General features: G+C 32.1%; 1 protein-coding gene across 4 annotated transcripts in view; it reads right to left on the bottom strand.

The window, feature by feature from the left end:
• Positions 1–20894, bottom strand: part of LOC140449253 (guanylate cyclase 32E-like) — a 458979-nt gene that overhangs the window by 26280 nt on the left and 411805 nt on the right. For all 4 annotated transcript variants that reach the window (XM_072542462.1, XM_072542460.1, XM_072542461.1 and 1 more), the window contains exons 18-20: positions 15978–16170; positions 13976–14150; positions 2104–2294 (exon numbers count right to left, since the gene is read on the bottom strand). In XM_072542462.1, the coding sequence (XP_072398563.1) occupies positions 2104–2294; positions 13976–14150; positions 15978–16170 (559 nt within the window). The remainder of the gene's footprint in view (positions 1–2103; positions 2295–13975; positions 14151–15977; positions 16171–20894) is intronic.

The raw sequence follows: 20894 nt of genomic DNA, 5'->3' as shown, positions 1-20894 counted from the left end.
GGAATCTACACAAGGGGTTGACAAAAAAAGGTTAATTAATTAAGGGCCCCACGTTGGGCGCCAAAATATGTGGCGTACAAAACCGAATCTATATAAAAAAATTACAAATTGTACCAAATATAAATCAGACGTACACCCGGAAAGAAAAGTACTATACGGTGACAGTCTGGGAATGGCTCGCGGCTAGACAAAACAGTGGAGATGGTCGTGCGGTCCACAAAACAAAAAAATCCGAAGTTATATCAGGGGCGCCAGGTAAATTGGCCCACAGCCTTCCCTACGTTGCTATTCAATAAACCACCAACTTACCAATAGGTTTACTACTAAAATACTAAGTAACAGTATACAACCTGAATAAATAAAAAAATAAATGAAATTGTCAGATTAGAATTTAGTCAATTTTAATAAATAGATTCCCAAGATAGTTGAAAATAAATACATACATATTACATATTACAATATTATTTAACTTTACCATAGGCTTAATAAAAAAATAATATAAAAATGCGGCTTCTGCTTGCCTAACAAAAATTCATAAGTTATTTCTACTTAACAGAACAAAATGAAAGGTAAGACGTGTCAAAAGTACCGGACGCTAAGGGGTGTGCGGTTCAATACCAACCAAAAAAAAATAATTAACGCAAATAGGACACCACGTGAGCTCAAGTGCGTGCGCAGAAAATAATATAAAAAAAATAAATCTCAAATATATAACCCCCCCTTAGACGCAGTTTACAAAATTAAAATAGGTATGTGTAAATATTGAATTAATAAAATAAACCGCAAATTATCTTTAAAAAAAAATCTGTAAAGTATTTGTAAATATGAAAATAAAAACTAACAGCAAATAATCTTTAAAAAAAATTATTGTATTCCGCAAACCAAATTAGACGGTGCTTAAATCTTCCGTTGAAAATTAATTATCGATCCATACCTCGAATTTTCATATACTTCACCGCGTGGAATTCCAGTTATAGTTCAGCGTGTCTTCAATCCAAAATCCCATACGATTGCCGATGTACATAGACTTGTGTGACAATGTTGAAAAGTTGGAAATTACAGCCAGACGGAAAAATACGAAGAAGAAGAAGCAGAAAAAAACAAACAAACCAACCAACCCTGAAGCAAGAAAACATTAATTACCATCTGTGTCTAAAATAATTATTTGGAAATAAATATATTGATTTTAACACTTTGTTTATCTGCCTTTTGGCGATAATGGAGCAATACAAAAAAAAAACTTGTCTCCGAACTTGAATGTATGAAAACTGATAAAAATGTGAATAGCTTTTTAGAGATGGGATAAAAAAAATAACTACAACTTTTTAATTAATTAAAAACGAAATGTTCTAACACTCACCCTTCTTAGCCAGATTAGGGGTTTGAAATATCCCAAATTGGACCGAAGCGTAGCCGGCTATTTGGACTCGTGATTAAGGCTAATTTCTTGATCTAAATACGACTCCCGGTATTCACGTGTACTGTAGATCCGCTTTTTTTTAGCGAAATTGTGGATATTCCAAAAAAAACCCTTCCACGAAGGCAGCAAATCCCCTTGAATATCCACACGGTTCGGACTAGTCCAGATCCCACATGGAACAGCAGCAAAAGCAAAAAACAAAATGCCGTTTTTAATCTAGCCCAACCTTTCAGTAACACTTTCAAACCTGGAATCACTTTCTTTCCGTCGTCTTTCCGAACACTTGACAACTTGACACACGGAGGTCACCGAATAGTACCGAGATTCAAAAATTTCAATTTTATGATCCCAATTCTTCCAAGATAACTCTAGAAAGAACGATCTAAATTAGTTTCTTCACAAAAAGAGGACGTGTTCCCTTAACTTCAGCACAATTTGCCAGACATTACCCCTATTTGAAAATTACTAATTTTATTTTCGCCACCTTGCTTATAATATATTATAGGCAACCGCTCTTACACGTCCTGAATTATTTAAATTTTGATAAAATAGAGGTGGGACTTTCTACTTTAAATTTGGAACGTAACAAAATGTGTTCCAAATACACATTAGACAGGAGTGACGAAAATATGAATCCGTCTCTCTGTCCGTGTTACCTTATTTGTGTTATTAAGCATACATACCTTAATGGGAATTACACCTCTTTCTTCGCAACAATATCCCCCTAGTCGCTGCAATAACATAAAAGTATCATGTGATATGTGTATTCTGAATGCATCCCCGGAGCTTTCCATCCTTGAAGCCGTGTTGACTGTGTCACCGAATAAACAGTATCTTGGCATTTTTAAACCCACTACACCAGCAACAACGTGTCCTAGAAGAAAATGTTAAGTATATTTTTTATTTTAATCAACTTTATAAAATAGCAATAAAGACAAAATATAAATATTTTACAAAGTTACATAAAGGTTGTTTACAAAGTTTTATATATTTATAATCTTACTATTTTTCACCTTTGAAGGTGATCATACTTATATAAAATTACATATTATGTAAATTTTATATAATATGTATACAGAAATCTTTATATGTAGATATAACAAAACAAATCTAACTATAATCTTACAAAGAAAACTAAAAGTAAAGTAAGCGAATTTCTTTTCTCTTCATTGTATTGTATAAGAGAAAATTTGCATGATATGACATCTCTGTATTTTATAAAATATCCAGATAAATCAAAACAACTTTTATAATAATTTACACTTACTAAAATAATTTACTTTACTTACAATAATTTTCTTGACGCGGTAAACGAAATTGCAACTGAACTGAAACTTCAAATTTGTAAAATAAATAGTCTTCTTCTTTGTCAACCATTTTCCATCCACTCCTGAATGTAGGTCTCTCCCAATTGCTTCCATCTTTCTCTATCTTGCGCCAATCTAATCCACTGTTTGCCTGCCACTGTTCTTATGTCATCTACCCATCTTTTTTGAGGTCTTCCTATGCTTCTTGTTGTCTTGTTGTCATTATATTGGGCTACGTTACCTGCCCAGCGCCATTTCATTTTTGCAATTTCTTCCACAATATCCCTAATCTTCGTTCTACGTCTTATCTCGGTGTTTCTAATCTTGTCTCTTAGTGATATTCCAAGCATGATTCGTTCCATTGCTCTCTGCGTTGTTTCTAATTTTTTAGCAGATTTTTTGGTAAGGGCTACTGTCTCCAAGCCGTAAGTACAAACTGGTAGTATGCATGTGTTATACACCTTTTTCTTTAAGTTTACAGGAATTGAGGTGTTTTTCAAGATATATGCTAATTTGCCGAAAGCGCCCCATGCCAGTTGTGTTCTTCTTTTGATTTCAGCATCTTGATTTGGTTTTCCTAGTTTGATAACATGACCTAGATATATATAATGTTCAACATTTTCTATGGTATGATTTTGTATTGGTATATTTGTCTGGTCTCGGCTCAGTATTTTTGTTTTGCTGTAGTTCATTTTTAAGCCTACCGCTCCTGAAACTGCATTTAATTGTTGTAACATATCATTTAGTTCTTGGATATTATCGGCTATTAAAACTATGTCATCTGCGAATCGCAAGTGGTTTAAGTATGATCCGTCGACGTTGATACCCTTATTGTTCCATTCTAGTTTCTTAAAAATGTCTTCTAGAGCAAGGGTAAATAGTTTGGGAGAGATGGTGTCTCCTTGTCTTACTCCCCGTTGTAGTCTTATGGGATTAGTTTTTGTGCTTTCGTCCAGCTTTATCTGCATGGTGGCATTTTCATATATGTTTTTAATTATGTTAGTGTATCTTGAATCTATACGTGCATTTTTTAGAGATTCAAGCACTGCCCATATTTCGATGGAATCGAATGCTTTATGAAAATCGACGAACGCCATATGAATTGGAACATTATACTCAGTGCATTTTTCTATCAAAGTTCTTACGGTGTGCAAGTGGTCTATGGTACTAAAATGTTTTCTGAATCCAGCCTGCTCGATAGGTTGATAGAAATCAAGCTTATGTGTTAGGCGGTTGGTTATGATTTTAGTTAGTAATTTATACAGATGTAAGAGCAAGGATATTGGTCGGTAATTCTCGATGTTTGCTTTGTCTCCTTTCTTGAATAGTAAAATGACTTCGGAGTTGTACCATTCTTGAGGAATCTTTCCTTCATCAATTACTTTATTAAATAAAATATTTAATACCTGTTCTAAAAAATAAATAGTAATATTAACAATAACCGACTAAAACAGCTTTGGTTTGACCATAAATGTATCAAATTAAAAAAAATTGTGAAAGACTTCAAATCTGCAAACAAAATTCTTTTTGCCAAGAGTATCTCAAGTCATATCGTACCTCGTATGGTAAAATTGAAATTTTACAGATTCAGATACGGAGCTAAAAAACAATTCAATTTAATGTGAAAAATTAGGATATTAACCTAAATAAACGACATTTTTGTATTAGATTTTATAAATGTCTCTCTATATAACTAACTTAATCTAAATTTCAATATCCTTTATCAAAGCAAAAAAAAACGCTGAGTCGTTAGTTATCTATTGCAAAATTATACCCAATATATGTCCAATATACTTAGGCTAATGTACAGTATTGAATACACTTTAGTATTTATGCTAAGCACCATTTCCTACAATTTTTTTAAAGCTTTTATGCGAAAAAATTTGATATACTTCACATAATAATAATATAGGTACTAACTACTAATAATAATTTTTATTGGCAGCTACTAGCAAAGATAATACGAAATAAACAAATGTAAAAAGGACAAAACCATAAACACAAAACTCAAAAATTACAATGAAAAGTAATAGAATTATGTTGTGTCGTCATATTCAGATTCTTCTGAAATATCTGGTTCAGGCAAAATATTCCTTATAACAGTTTGGATAGGAAGGCTTTCATAAAATCCATGGTATGCACGTGGAACCTGTAGATCTTCACATAACTATTTAGGTCTCTGTATTTGGCAATGGAACTGGGGAGTTGATTAGTATAAGGCGTAGCTGGTTTCAAGTTGATGGACGACCTCGTTGTGATTTAAGTACATGTTATTTGTCCAACCGTGTCGTTTCTGTATAGTTTGTTGTAACGAGTACAGCATTTCGATCTGTTATTTTGTACATAAACCAAACTGCTTTTCTAAATAGTAGACTTGTAATACTGTTGCCTTCATCACGAAAATTACATTTAACTGGCAAAAATCCATAAATTCTTGGTAAACTAAATGGTTTACTTAAAATGGTTCAAGTTTAGTGTGATCTGTTCTTATATCTTAAGTCCAGACATCATTCGCACCACACTACCTTAGGTCATGCCATTATATGTCTAAAAATACATGTTGAAACTTCAATACTTCCACGTCACCCTTCTGTTTCGTCCCAAACATAACAAGTTGCACTTGCATCTTTAAGGTTATAAATTGTAAGTTTTCTAACGTAGAAGAAGGGACCACTAGGGTCTTTCGGCGTAGACAGAACAGCTTGAAGAGTTGACTAAAAAACTTAAATATTGTTTTGCTGTTGGGCAATTTTTTTATCATTGTCTCTTACGTTTTCGAGCAGCTTCTTTCCAATTGCAATGTTCTTTATAAGATTCTTCATCATTATTACCATATTTGGCACGGTTTTCATTGGCAATGTATACTTTACAACGATCTTTCTTTAGATTTAAATTTATATTCCCTGAAAATCTTTCGATATTTTTCAATGCAAACTGCTGTACAGTTGGAAACAAACGTTGAGCTTCCAAACACTTTTCTTTATACAAACTGTGCGTAATTGTTACATTTAATGGTGATTCTAAGAATTTATACATATTTTTTAAGCCAGTAATGGACACTAATATTGAAAGTATCTAGTTTTCTATTTTAATTGTATTCGGTGGTGCTTTTTCTCTCTCATGTCTGGAAGTAGTATACCACTGGAATTCATTTTGTTCAAAGCTTGTCTTACTGGCCCCTTAGAAATATTTAATGTATCTAAAAAAATTCTCTACATACCGTATGCTTCACTTCATTTGATGTCAGAGAATACTTTTTGGTACTTGATTTTCTTGATGGTGTAGCTGTTGTTCTCCTGTTTACTGGTTTTATTATAACATGAGTTATAATACACTGACGCTGCTCTTTCAAAGGCAGTCAAATCCTAATTTTTTTATGAATTCGTTCTCTTTCTAGTTCAGGAATTACTATTGATTATTTATGTTTATTTCATCCCACACACCTCGGTGCTTGCAAAGGTCTCACACTAATAAACTTTCCTTTGCTGGTTAAATATTCCTCATCTTTAAATATCTTAATTTTTTTTTCCTTTTTGTCCTAAGTAACCAGTTTTAATTTTTTAAGGCTTGCAGATAGGGAAGTTTCTGTTTTATCTTGTGGACTACCTTGTAGTCCACAAGAATCCCTTCAAGAGGAACATTTTGGTGGTCATTGGTCCCTACAATTTTATTGCTGGTTTAAACATCTGATTTTTTCACCTTTTTGCGGCGACGAGTGGAATACTTATTAGGCTTGGTATTTTTAGTACTAAATCCTAAAAAAAAAATATTTACATAGAAAATATATTTATGTATGGTATATGTACTGTTACCTTAGGAATCATCTCCATATTCTTTATATTCATCACTTTCACCAGAACGAAATGGTTCTTCATTGTTGAAGAACCATTTTGTTCTTCAGCCTCGACTACATCCTTGAGAACCATATTAGCATTCGTTTTGGTTTCTTTTGCAGTATCTCCTTGTCTGGAAGTACTTGCCATCTAAAGTATCTTATTTGTCCTGGAGCTGACATTTAGAGGAGGATCCATAATTTACGCCAATTTTAATACTCTCCTAAAAAACATAGTTATCTTGCAACTTTAATTACATATTTTATTTAATGGCGGTATGGATATGATCAAATTCTGTTCTATTTTAAACTTTTCTACATCTAAGGATCTTTTGTAAAGTATTTTAAGAATAAACCAAAACGTCTAGTTTTAGTTTTGTTAACCGATAACCATTAAATTGAATTTTATTAAAACTTTTAAAACAAAAAGCTACAACAACTATTTAAAACTTCGTGTATTAAAGTATAGCAAAAAATAAAGTACTTACCAAAACAATAGTTAATAGCCAATAACATCCAATACACAGTAAACAAGTCTAAGCTTGCGTTATTACAACTCAATAAAACGAACTAAACCATTAAAGTGACTAATTCCTGCGTGGTTAATTCCCCGAGAAATGGATTGTTTTCGTATGGGTGTGGTTTTGTATAAATTTCCAGTCCATCCAATAATATAAAAATATCCCTTTATAGTAACCTCGCAAATGTGCAATATTCGTAATTTTAAACGTGTTGACTTAATAAGTCCCAACGGTAAACTCACTCATTATTCGTAAATTTACAGTTGCAAAAGTTGAAAGGTGAGCACATACGTTACTTTGAACCAGTTAATTGTGAGTTTATTATTAAAGATACATATTTAGATATAAATATAGTTGCAATATATAATCCTAACTCTTTAATGCAATTTCGTGAATTTCGCAGATTGGCTACTTTACTGGACTGGGGACGATATGTCTCTTCCAAAAAAGAATACAAAAATTTACCGAGAAGAGAACAAAAACAAAAAATTATAACAAACCGTTCTAACTGTAGGAACGCTAAAATGTTTAGGACCACATAAACAGGATATAAGGCAATAAATGTAATATCGAAATATCGGTTGATTTATGCGAAAAACTTTTTAGAAATTCTCAACATTTTATATTTCATGACTCGAATCACCTCTATCTCGGTATCTCAATTACTTCCGAGGAAGTATACACAATTCTCAACAGCTGCAAATACAACAAATCACCCGGTTCTGACGGGGTCCCTTATGAATTCTTAAAACGTCTCCCTAACAACTTTATCTTACACCTAACTTCACTTTTTAATAAAATACTTGAGGAAAAGCAAGTTCTTTCATCCTGGGGTAATATATTCACAAGTGATACATAAAATAGTACCAAAGGAATACCATAATAATTACCGAAGCATTGCGTGAATAAGTTGTTTATGTAAAGTATTTATGCACATTTTATATAATCCTCTCATGACAATATATGCGAGCAATTTTTTATACTTCCAGAATGTCGGTCAGGATTTCGGTCGAATAAAGGCTGTACTGGCAATGCATACACTCTCCTCCGCTATACAAATACAGCTCCGGCTTCGAAAACGTAATGCATTGGCCATAATGGCTCTTTTCTCTGACGTCAATTGTATAGTTGTGGAATCAGTTTATGTGTTGTTGGTTTATTAATTTTCTATCGTAAATTCATTTATATATTAAATTTTTTTCCGAGGTTGAGTATATTTCATGTTCCTAGTTGATCATTTTTTTTTATTTTTGTCTTTTTATAATATTATTTTGACTTTGTTTTTTTCACAACCTAACCTCCAAACCAAGTGTGTTTTTTAATCATATGCATGTAGGATCTTTATTTCCCTACCAATTTGTTATTTTCTATTTAATATAATTATTTGCAATCTTTATATGGTAAGCAAATATTTTAAAACGTATGTAGTCGTTAACTCAAAAATTAATATTTTAGGTTTTTGGCCTATATAAATTTTTATTATTCGTCGTTGCTGGGTAGAACTTTATACAGCCTCATGGTTATGAAGCCAAAAACATTTTTTACTTAAAAGTTTTTTAATTAAGCTATTTTACATAATTTTTATATACATGTACAATTACCACATGGTCTTTTGCTGTGCTAAGTTTGAGTCAATTTGTAAACTGTATTTAGTTTTAATTAATTGTGTATACAACATAATCTTATAATGTTCTTTATCGTAAGCTTCTTTACATATTTAATATCATTGACTGCTATATGTCTTTTTAAGGCAACACACTTATAATAACTTTTCTATGGATGTTTGGTTTTTCATATTGTTGTTTTTAGATGAACTGATGATGCTTTCTGATTAGAAAGCGAAACGTCTTCAATAAATACATGAAGTAGCCACCTTCTTTGTTTTTATTCTCTCCACCTTTTGACCGAAAAACCCACCACTCTCCGAGTGATCCTTAATTTATATTCCGCTGAATAATAAGGTATTTCAGATAGATAGGCTCTTGTCAATTTACGGGACTTAAGAAAAGAAGTTGTAGATTTCTTTTTGTAGAAGAAGATTTAAGTTGCAAAGGGAGATGGTTGTATAAATTTTTTGCTGAATATAATATAGATTTCTTAACTAACTTCGTAGATAGGATAAGTAAATACACATCAAAGTTTGAATTTCTAATGGAGTAGTCATGACTAGATCTTGCTGGAAAAACATGTAGGTGTTTACGAATTTAGGAAACAGTTTCTAGACTATATAATAGAGGAGGGAAGAGTTAAAATCCCGTGATTTTTAACGTAGCGTTTGCAATGTAATGCTCTTTTTTGTAATTTAAAAATAACATCAGATTAGGCAGCTGTACTAGAATACCAAAAAGGAAAGCAATATCAAAGATGAGGCTCAAATAACGAAGAGTATGTTATTTTGGAAGATGCTAAATTCATTTCCTTCGAAACAGATCTTAGCATAGCAGGCTGAGGACAGTTGGCTAGTTTCTTACTTAACAAATACATATGAAGGGACCGTTTAAGGTTACTTTCTATATAAATACCAACAAATTTTACAGAATCAATTATACTGATCTGACTGTTATTAAGAAGCAAGGGTTGAAGAGCTCCTTTATAGGATAATGCTACTCTCTTATCCACGTTAAAAGAGAGTAAATTAGAGTCGGAACAGGTTTTTATTTTAAGTAGATCAGAAGTTATAATTGCATGAAGAGTTGCAATATTAGAGTTCTTCCAGGTAATACTGGTATCATCAACAAAAAGAAAAATTTTTCCATCAATTTTTAAGTTAGTAATGCCATTTATAAAGGAAGAGTGGCCGAGCTAAGTGATCTAAGTACCAAAATTAACAATTGCCAGAAATCAAAAAAAAACTTAACCAAAAAAATAAAACAAATATATAATTGTTTATGGAAATTCCGCTTCATTAACAAGTACCTAAATAACGTATAACAAATTTTCGGTGTTAATATACTAAACAAACTTAGTAATACTCAATAAATGAAGAAAAAATGGAAATGATCTAAGTCCACAGGGATAATATTTGACTAAATATCTAAAATAGAGGTGAAAAATGCTCTATTTTCGTGGTTAATGAATTCTAGCATGGCGCGAAGGTCTTTTTTCTTACTATCGTTTATTTGCTGAATACCAGAAAAACCCAAGAGCTCTGTCGACTTTAACTTTTGGACAGTCACACCTTTTTTCAATACACGACACTTCTCCCATCCAATTAAGTCACTAAAATTTTTCTTGTACCACACTGTTCCCGGCTCTTCTTTCGTCACACGTAACCACGATGCTTGAGTAATACCAAGTTTAGATGTATCTATACATTCTGATGATATTTTATGGAAATCAAAGAAAGTACATTCTCCCATATCTAAAAGTCTGTAAGGTCTGGAACGTCTAGCAGCAGCAATTACAGTTTTTAAATCGTTTACTGTTTAAAGCTTGGAATATTTTGCTCGTTTCTCTATAAGAGCAAAATCTCTATCTGAAGATGAAAAGCTATGACCGGAAACTAAAAATTTATGATCAATGGTATCAAAATGTCCATTAGCTACTAAGAAAATGTATAAGAAGATAAACATTCGGCTTTTCAGTTGACCTGCACAGTTGTCGCTCCATATACATAGTTTTCGCTTATAAGTTGAAAGCTCTCCTGTATTCAAGGCTTGTAAAAGACATGATGCCATTTGGTTCCCACCATGACCCGATTGTCCTTCATGCCAGCTGCACATTATCCCATCTGCAGTATCTCGCATGTGTATTCCAAAATTGTAGCATGACAATTGGCGGCTGTAATACATACTACTATGCGTCAATTTGGGAAGCGAAAATACTTTTTGTAGATCCATGGTAATGGTACAGGTATCGCTACCTGGAAGAGTACTGCTCGTACTATCTTCTTGAAAAACATTAAGAGCTCTATCTGTTTTTTTATGATGTAATTCCAACTCATTTTTAGCTTTTCTGGATATACTAAGGTCTTTGTCCTTGCCTCTTAAAAAAGGTAAATCCCAAGTCTTACAGTTGTCAACTCTAGGTTTTCTAAAAGAAAGATTCGGAAAATTCTTCATAAAAACTTTTCTATAGAATTTGTATGTTGTGGTGCTGTCAGGATGTTTTATTTTAAAAGAGTTGTATAGCTTATTAACATTGAGGTCTGGACTGAGATATTCCTTTTCACTTTTTGAACGACTGTAGTGGCTCTCGTCCCTCGGAAAGCTATTGATGTGATTATTACCATCTGTCTGTCATAAAGAGTATACTTAAATTTTCTAACACCTCCTCGTTTATCCTTAAAGGTTGTATGTCCCTCCTTTTTACGCCTAACAAGCGTAGTACTTTTTTGCGGACTTATAGCAAATATTTCCACAAACGTTTTTTTACAAACTCTTTTCACATTACCTTCCCCATCTGGAACAAAAAAAGCTACGGTACACTGTCGTCTACTTTCTGATGAATCACCAGAACTACCATTGCGGCGACGTTGGATTGGTAAAACTTGCAATAATCCCATGAGATAGCTGCCTTGCTCGTTGAGTTCAAGGCCATGATACAAGTCGAAAAGCTTAATTTTCATATCAACCACGTCTCTACAGCTGAATTTACATTTGCACGTGATCTAAAATAGAAAAATCTCATGATAATATATCATATCAACAAAGCCAAAGTAGCAATAAAAAAAGTTTTAGGTAGCTATTCACAAATTTCAAGTGAAATATCTGTTAAAAATCTCGTACTAACCTCATTTTTTGGAATGGCCTTTCCAAGTTTTTGCAGCTTACATTTTTGTGTAATGTAGGGTTTTCCACTCAATCTAGCTTTACTCTTTTTTTTTCTTGACGATATTATTTTCTTTTTATCATCAAACGCACTAGAATCCATTGTATTTTCTTTAAAACACAAATTCATCAATCGATTCTAACGACAATACGTCAACCTGCAAATGGCACTTAGATCAATTAGCACAGCACATCATCTCGGACTTACAGGCGGCTCCATCTTTGGGCTTCGTTTGCAATCACTAGAGTGAAGTTAGCACGTAGATCTCATAGGGGAACATTGGCATAGGAACATAGATCATATTGATTGAATAAAAACAAAATTTTATGTTTTGGCACTTAGATCACTTAGCTTGGACACTCTTCAAAGATAAGGAAAAGTAGAGGACCCAGTACTGAACCTTGTGGCACTCCACATACAATGCTTTTGTTATTATTATTGTTTAGTGCTTGATAGACCTCATGTAGTACAGAAAACCTAGCACCGCTAGTACATTTATTAGATATAAAGCCGAACTGACTTTGTGATAAAATGTTTTCAACGAGAAAGGACATAAGTCGGGCATTTATAAGTCTCTCAATAATTTTGGATAGGACATGTAGTAAGGCAATAGGTCTATAGTTGCAGACATGAGATTTATTACCACCCTTATGAAGAGGAACAATAATGGCTGTCTTTAGGCACTCTGTAAATATACCTTTTTCAAAGGAATCGTTAATTAGTGAGACCAGGACTTTCAACACATTATTTGTTAGATTTAAAAAAAATTTTATGGATAGTCTATCAGTACTACAGGAAGATTTGCTTTTGATACTACTAATTGTTTGGATCAGTTCAGATTTATCAACTGGTTTTATAAATAATTAATTCAAGACCTTTTTTGAATTGGAAAGATAGGAAATAGGATGTTGTTGTGGCAAAATAGCTGATGTTATATTTTTACTCACATTAACGAAGTATTCGTTTAGATTTTCAAGGTTTGGAAGTGAAAATGTTTGACCTGTGTTAGTTTTATTTCAAAGATCGTCTTTAATGAACCAAGTTTCCCTTGCAACATTTTTAGAGCTTCCCGGACGATTCTCATAGTACATTTTTTTAGATGTTTTGATAACATTTAGATAGTATTCTCTGTACTTAAATATATATTCAGTAACAAAGACATTGGTAGTAAATTTCTTGATGTACAGTAGTGAACGCATTTTTTTGGCTGATGGGCAGATACTCTTGGTAGTCCAGAATTTGTGATGTTTGACTTAATTTTAATTAAAGGAAATGCCTTGTTGAAAATACAGACAAATTTATCTGAAAAATTACTTAAATTATAGTCTACGTCCACAGAGGGAGAGTGCCATTAAGAAGTCAAGCACAAATTTTGGAATTAACGAAAGTTCTGGGCTGAAAAAATCCTAAACGGTGGGTTTTCGAGGATTGTTTGTTAAAAATGTTAAACTTGGTATATACTGCTTCATGGTCAGAGAGTCCCATTAATAATTGTAGAACGTACATCAAGGGGTGAGAAATCTGAGACAATATAATCAATTATTGTAGATGTTGTTTTAGTAATTCTTGTAGGAGAATTAACGTGCATTGTAAAACCATACCATTCGAATATATTGACCAAGGATACTTGGGTAGCACAAGCAACAGCGTAATTAATATGTAATTAATAAATTTACCGTCTAATAAATTTACACCTGAGAAACTCAAAAAGGTTAGCCGAGGCCTAACAATTGGCTTCCAAAGAACAATGTGTATTTTATTATTCTATATTGGCTCCCAAGGAAGACTAAGATGGGCAGGACATCTGGCAAGATCACAGCAGAACAACCCTCCTAGAAGAATCCTTATGTCACAACCTGTGGGAAGTAGAAAAAGGGGTAGACCAAAACTCAGATGGAGGGATGGTGTAGGATAGCAATGGATAGAATTGACTGGCGTAATAGACTTGGGAAGGTCGAGGCTCTTTTATAGGGTTGTAGCACCAATGATGATGATGATGATATTGGCTCCCAAATTTCAGATATTGTTACCTATTGGCACCAATCGGTTTTCATGGGTCATTCGATGGTTACAATTACACTCGAATACTAAAAACATCATTGCAGAAGATGTATTTTTTATTTACCTGAATGTATTCCTATCCTTAGTTGAAGTAATTCGCCTTGTCTATATTTAATTTCGAATTTTTTTATTTTGCTGAGCAAATGCAGAGCCATGGAAGCAATTTCTCCAGCATGTCGATCTCCGTTTCTAATAGGAAGACCACTGACTACCATATAAGCATCACCTATTGTTTCTACCTAAAATATCAAAGATATTAACATACAATAAGTTTTAAATTAGAAATACAGTAATTCTGGAAAACAGTGTGTAGATTTATTTTCTGTGTTTTTTGAGGGGAGACCAATTCCTTGCTGACAGTCAGTTTCTAATATTGTTAAAAATTTGGAGACTTGTTATTGCCTCAAAAATTGCAGAAAATGTCACGCTCAATAAGTGTCACCAGAAAAAGTTGAGAAAAGACAATACCGGGATACACAAATTTATGCAATAATCAAGGTAGATTCAACACGTTTAAGTAGAAGCGTTGGTAGAGAGTTAGATGTTAGCAATGTTACTGTAACGAAAGTATGAAAAAAGCACTGTTACAAGAATTTTAAATATTGAAAAACGCAGCAGCTTTTTCTAGACGACTACTTTCGAAGAATGGAGTTTTGTGAAACTTTAATAACGAAGGCTAATGGATGAAGCAAATTTTAATAAAAATATTTCATTCACTAATGAACCTTCTGTTTCGTTAGTAGGGAGGCACAATCCTTCTATTACGAGGTATTGGTAGCGGGAAAACTAGCACAGAAGTGTTGTGTACCGAACTCAACGTCCTCAAAAAGTTAACGTCTGGACTGGGATTTTAGGCGACCACATAATAGGTCCATTTTCTATTGAGGGCAACTTAAATAGTTGGCTTGATTTGTTACAGAATCATGTTCTTTCTGATTTTCTCAATCTTTCTGATGTGAACCTGAAGAATGTTTGGTTCCATCAAGACGGCTGCTCAGTTCACAACGTTCAAATAATTAGATAGTACTTAAACAATAATTTCCTAAATCGAGTTAAACAGGCGATATTAAGTGGCCTGCGCGATACACCCATGGCCTTTTTTTGGGGGACATTTAAAAAGTATCACCTACGATTATTCTGAGGCTAGAGCCCAAAATTTGGATCAATTAAAAAACCGAATAAGAGAAGTCTCAAATTCTATTATAGCAGAAACTCTTACATCTGGTTGCAAAAGATTTTATGACAGATTGGGATACTGTTCAGCCGTAGAAGGTCAAATATTTAAATCATTTCTGTGGGGCATACAAAATTATTTCTTATTTTATTAGGAATTATCTTTTCTTTTCAATAAGACTATATTTTTGCTGTATATTTTTAAAGAAATGCGCCCATAAAAAATTGTTAACATTATTAAAAACCGATACAAATGCACCGTCTAGGTCAGTGTTCTTTTTATCGAGTTTAGTTATAAGAAATGAACCGGGTATACGTAATGAAAACAAAAATTGACGAAAGGAGATGCATATTCCTTTTCTTGTTATGTGTTGCTAAATGATTTTCTCGTTTTCTATCTAGGAGTCTAGGTATCGGAGGGGAACGAATAATGTAACTCATACGAGGCAATGTTGCCGATTTTAGCGCTTTATGTAGTTTGCAATATCTAATCCAAAACTTAAGGTACTGTATTAGGAAATTCCTGTTAAAAATTATGAAATTTATATGGAAACAACCTACAGATTACACTGACGAATAAACGGCGGAATAGAATGTGAAGAAACTAGAAATAAAATTATGACAAGATCGATCTGTAAGCGACTTGTATTACTAATAATAATACACAAACATGGCATACATATACATATATATATATAAATATATATATATATACATATATATATATAATATATATATATATATATATATATATATATATATATATATATATATATATATATATATATATATATATAAATATATATATATTCGCAATTTTACTAATTATTTAAATTCTAAATTACTTACAACTGGAATCAGATATTACATAACAAGAGAGTTGTTCTTCTTACCTTATATACATCATAGTGGGAGATTATGGAGTCAAATAAAGTATAGAGATCATTAAGGAGATCAATAACTTGAAGAGGTGTGCTGACAGCTGACAGTTCTGTAAATCCTACAATATCGCTGAAGTATATCGTAACACATTCAAAGGATTCTGCTTCGACTTTCTCTCCTTTCTTAAGAGAATCTGCAACAGTCCTAAAACATAAAAACAATAGACTTAAGATAATAGTTTTTATTACGAGGGTAAGAATATCATAATTATATAAGATAGGATTTGTTCAATTATGGCACCGGTAGTAGATTTGAGCTTTAAGTGTAACGTCTTCACTTCGATATATTTTGGAGCAAGCATCGTTTAGTAGTAATAATAAAATACGTGATGTCAAAATCATTTATAAATTATTATATACGTACTTTTATGGTTAAAAAGTTGGTTTATTAATGATTTATGATCTGATCATAATAAATAATAGGAAATAATAATCCTATTTCTGTAATCTTCCTCATTTTTTAACTTGACCTATCGTAACTCGGTATCAAGACATGCTTTCATTTATTTGGTCTAGTTATAATTCATTTACTCTGTACAATTTGGTATTCAATATTTAGTAATGCAAAAATCATCATTATTATCTTTTTTGTTATCCTTATTCGGGATTCCATTCCACAGAATTATTTCCTTCCCTAATTACATTTCTTTATCAGTTACTATATTGTATCATACCAATAATCGACCTGTCCTGCCTAGGCGCCTTTCAACCTCAAATCTTCTTTGGACTTCCTCTCCTACAGAATCGTGCAAATCAGCAATTCGTCATATTGGGTGATTAACGCCTCGACGTTGAACATGTCCGAACCAACTAAGCCTATGCATCCTCATTTTGATATCAATTGATGCCACTCCTAGAATACCTCTATTATACCCATTAGCGGTCATTAATTCTTAGTGTTTCAGGTAAGCATTGAGAAATTCATTGGTTACAATATTTGGTTGAAAATTATTACAGAAAATATTTTTTCACCTACTTGCAGTAGTTTGTTGATTAGAAATAATTAATAGTTGTATTTTTTATAAAACACTTCAGGGTCTAAAACTGTACATAATAGAATTACTAAAGAAGAAAACAATTATCTGATCATATTAGCAACCATATCTTCTAGTGGAAATATCCCACCACCAATGGTTTTGTTTCCCTGTACAAGGCTACCAAAACATTTAGTTTCAACAATTCCAATAGGTTGGGGTATCGAATACAATGAAAGTGGATAGATAAATACGGAAACGTTTTATGAGTATGTCGCAAACTATTTTAATACATGGTTGAACGAAAAAAACATTAAGCGACCTGTCGGGTTATTTTTTGATGAACATGTTAACCAATATCTCTGGCATTGAGCGAATTTTGTCGTGAAAATGGAATTTTTTTGGTAGCTGGTTCCAAATTCCATGCATATTATGCAGCTGCTTGATGTTGCTATATTCCGATTTGTCAAAGCTACATCACGCAAAATAGTTCATGATTTCTGAACCTATTTTGAAAATCCAGCTCCCATTAATATTAATACATGGATATCATTGGAGATGTCCAGAGATAGATTTTATTATTTGGTATGATCCAGAAAAAAATTTTTAATTGCAGCATCGCCTTAGTACATTAATCAAAGGGGTATTTTTTCTGTAAGTAAGATAAATAATTTGTAGGTCTTTCACAGCTCTTTGCTCTTATTCAATAAATGAAAAAAAGACTGTTGCTAACTAACGTGAAAGTATTTTTTGTTGTTTTTTTATGTTCAAAATGTATTACGTATGAACAGGGTTTCTCATTATATTTTGACCCCCCACTTATTTTCCTTAATTTCGGGAATACAAAAAAAAGTTTCAAATAAAAGTTGTATTATTTTATCAGTACCGACCAACAGTGTAGCAACAGATCAAATTTTGTATACAGGGAGTGCCCAATAAAATGCACCTTCAATATTTCAAATGGGACACCCTGTATTTTTTATAGTTTTAAGTAGCCCTGCATTTCCTGATTACAAATATATAACATAGTGTACCATAAGTTTTGTTCTATAATGGCGTATGGTACTACTATACCATACCAAGATAAGAACAAAATATATTTAAAAAAAATTTATTTAGAAAGTCGACAAAATTAATGACTTACATTAAGATAAGATAATTACTACATTTAAGATACAATACTACATTTAAGATTACAATAGATGCTCAAAGATTCCTCCATTGTTATCAATGCACAAGTAATATCTTCGTCTTAAATTTTCTAATGCATCAGATATTGTGTAATTATGACCATTTAATTTTTCAATTTCCGCGCGAACTTTTGCCGTGATAGTGTTAATACTTGTATTTGAATCAAAATACACTTTTTCTTTTAAAAGCCCCCATAAAAAGCTATGTTAAGTCGGGGTGGCCATGTAATGGTACCCTTATTGTCGATCCACACATTAAATTGATCATTTAAATGTTCTTGAACGGCTACGACATTATGTGGCGGTGCTCCATCTTGTTGCCATATAATACTATTTAATTGATTTTGTGTATAATTTTGATTTAATAATTCATCCACTTCTGTAATGACTGTGCCCAAATATAATTCCCCAGTTAATTTATAATCATAAAACAATGGTCCAACTATTTTGTTTTGAAATATTCCGCATCACACATTTATTGATTTTCTTCCTTTGCTTTATTTTTATTTGCTTAATTTTTCTTTTTCTATGATTTTTCTGTTCGCACGAATACCTATTTCTTCTATTAAAAATGCCTGAAGTTAAAAAATTTGATTCATTTGTCCATAAAATGTTATACAAATAATTAGGATCATTGTTCTAATTTGTAAGCATGTCTTGACAGAACCTAAACGCTTTCTCTTATGAACATCGGTAAGTTCTTGTACCGGTAATATTTTGTAGGGTTTATAGTTGTGCTTTTTTAAAACTCTATGTATCGTCGCACGGCTTTTCTCTAATGCATTAGTAGCATTGTTTAGGCTAGTTTCGGAATTTTCTAAAATAAAAATGTTATTATGGATTTAATCTATTATTTAAGTATTTAATTTTTACCTTCAAACTAAAGCAAAGTATTAAGATCTTCATCATCATTTCCTACGATAGTACGTTTCTTCCGTTCAAACATTTTTTCATTTATGACATGACGATAATTATATAAAAATGTATTTGCAGAAGGAGTCTGTCGATCTGGATAAATCAGCCTATATTCTCTTCTTGCCGCTAGCTTGTTTTTATTATTTTTTACATAAATTGAGAATATATCTACTTTTTCATCTGCAGTATAACCCATTTCGGTATGAGAACTGACAGTTAATAATAAATTAATAATTGTTTCATTTTGAAATGTCATTTGCAGAGCCACTTATGGTTACCCTTTTGTATTACCATATGCCATTATAGAACCACAATTAGTGGTCTGTGTATAGAACAAAACTAATACTACACAATGTTATATATTGGTAATCTGGAAATGCAGGGCTACTCAAAACTATAAAAAAATACAGGGTGTATCATTTGAAATATTAAAGATGCATTTTATTGGGCACTCCATGTATACAAAATTTGGTCTGTTACTACATTGTTGGTCGGTACAGAAAAAATAATACAACTTTTATTTGAAATTTTTTTTTGTATTCCCGAAATTAAGGAAAATAAGTGGGGGTCAAAATATAATGAGAAACCCGGTACATCGATTTATTTTACTTAGTTTTTCTATGTCCCTTTTATATAAAAAATATCTTTTTATGCTTTCTATGCTTCTGTATTTTTTATACTTACCGTGAAAACATTAAAATACATATTTACAAAAAATTACGTGTACAGTTAATTAAATAAGTAAATTAATTAATTACGTAAAAAGATAATTCTTTTGATATTACGGAATTAAATCACCATTAGGCCGGAATTACCACTAATTTTTCAACATAGGCCGGAATTAAAGTTTTTTGCATTTTAATGAAAACAATTTTTTTTGGCGAATCAGAACACATTTTTTTATTAATTATTTTGATAACGAGAACATCAAGCTGTTAAATATACTCCTAATCCATTTTCTCTATTATTTCGTTTCCTTAATATTTACGTCTAAAGTCAAATATTCCTTAACGGGGCCGTTATTAGGACGGTATACCGTAATCATTTTTTGTTACTCCATCTAAGTATTTTCAATAGTAATACCACTGGTGATTCAATTTTCGCGATAAGTCTGTCGATTTACTTCTAAACAAAACTGAGTTGCTTGAAAACACCACGAGTCCGTAGGACGAGTGGTGTTTTCTTTAAGAAACTGAGTTTAGAAATAAAAGACAGACTTAGAAGCTAAATTAAATCACGAGTGGTATTTTATTAGACTATTTCATGAACAAAGTGATAGGTCAAAAATTCAGTAGAATGAGAGGAAGGAATTTAGTTAGTCTTTCGTTGTTATTTTCTGCATCTAATTTGTAGTTGCGATCCACACAGAACATCATAAATTGTCTCCATATATATAAGATTTAGATTTTTTTGTGTTACTCGGTATATTTTCTTCGATGTTTTGGTTTATAACTTCGTTTGAAGTACCACCGAAACGACTCATTTTGACGTATACAGCTACAATAATTTTAATTACTATTTAAATGGGAATAAGCCACAATTAAAGGTTAAAATACGTTTATTGACGTTTCAATTTCCACTTCGGAAATCGTTCTCAAAATACAAACATTAGTAAATTAAACAAATTTTGTTTTTTGTTACTTAGTGAAAAATTCTTCTAATAATTTAATTTTATCTGACTCATCTATATTGACAACTCAGACATACATTATACATTTTAAAGTAGACGACTTTAAAATGATATTGCCCATATTGTTGAGTTGCATTCCTGGGACGACTTTGCTTATAAG

This window comes from Diabrotica undecimpunctata, chromosome 1 (genome assembly GCF_040954645.1).
Source record: "Diabrotica undecimpunctata isolate CICGRU chromosome 1, icDiaUnde3, whole genome shotgun sequence".
NCBI lineage: Eukaryota > Metazoa > Arthropoda > Insecta > Coleoptera > Chrysomelidae > Diabrotica > Diabrotica undecimpunctata.
The sequence above is the reverse complement of the archived record's forward strand: the minus strand, read 5'-3'. Positions and strand labels throughout refer to the sequence as shown.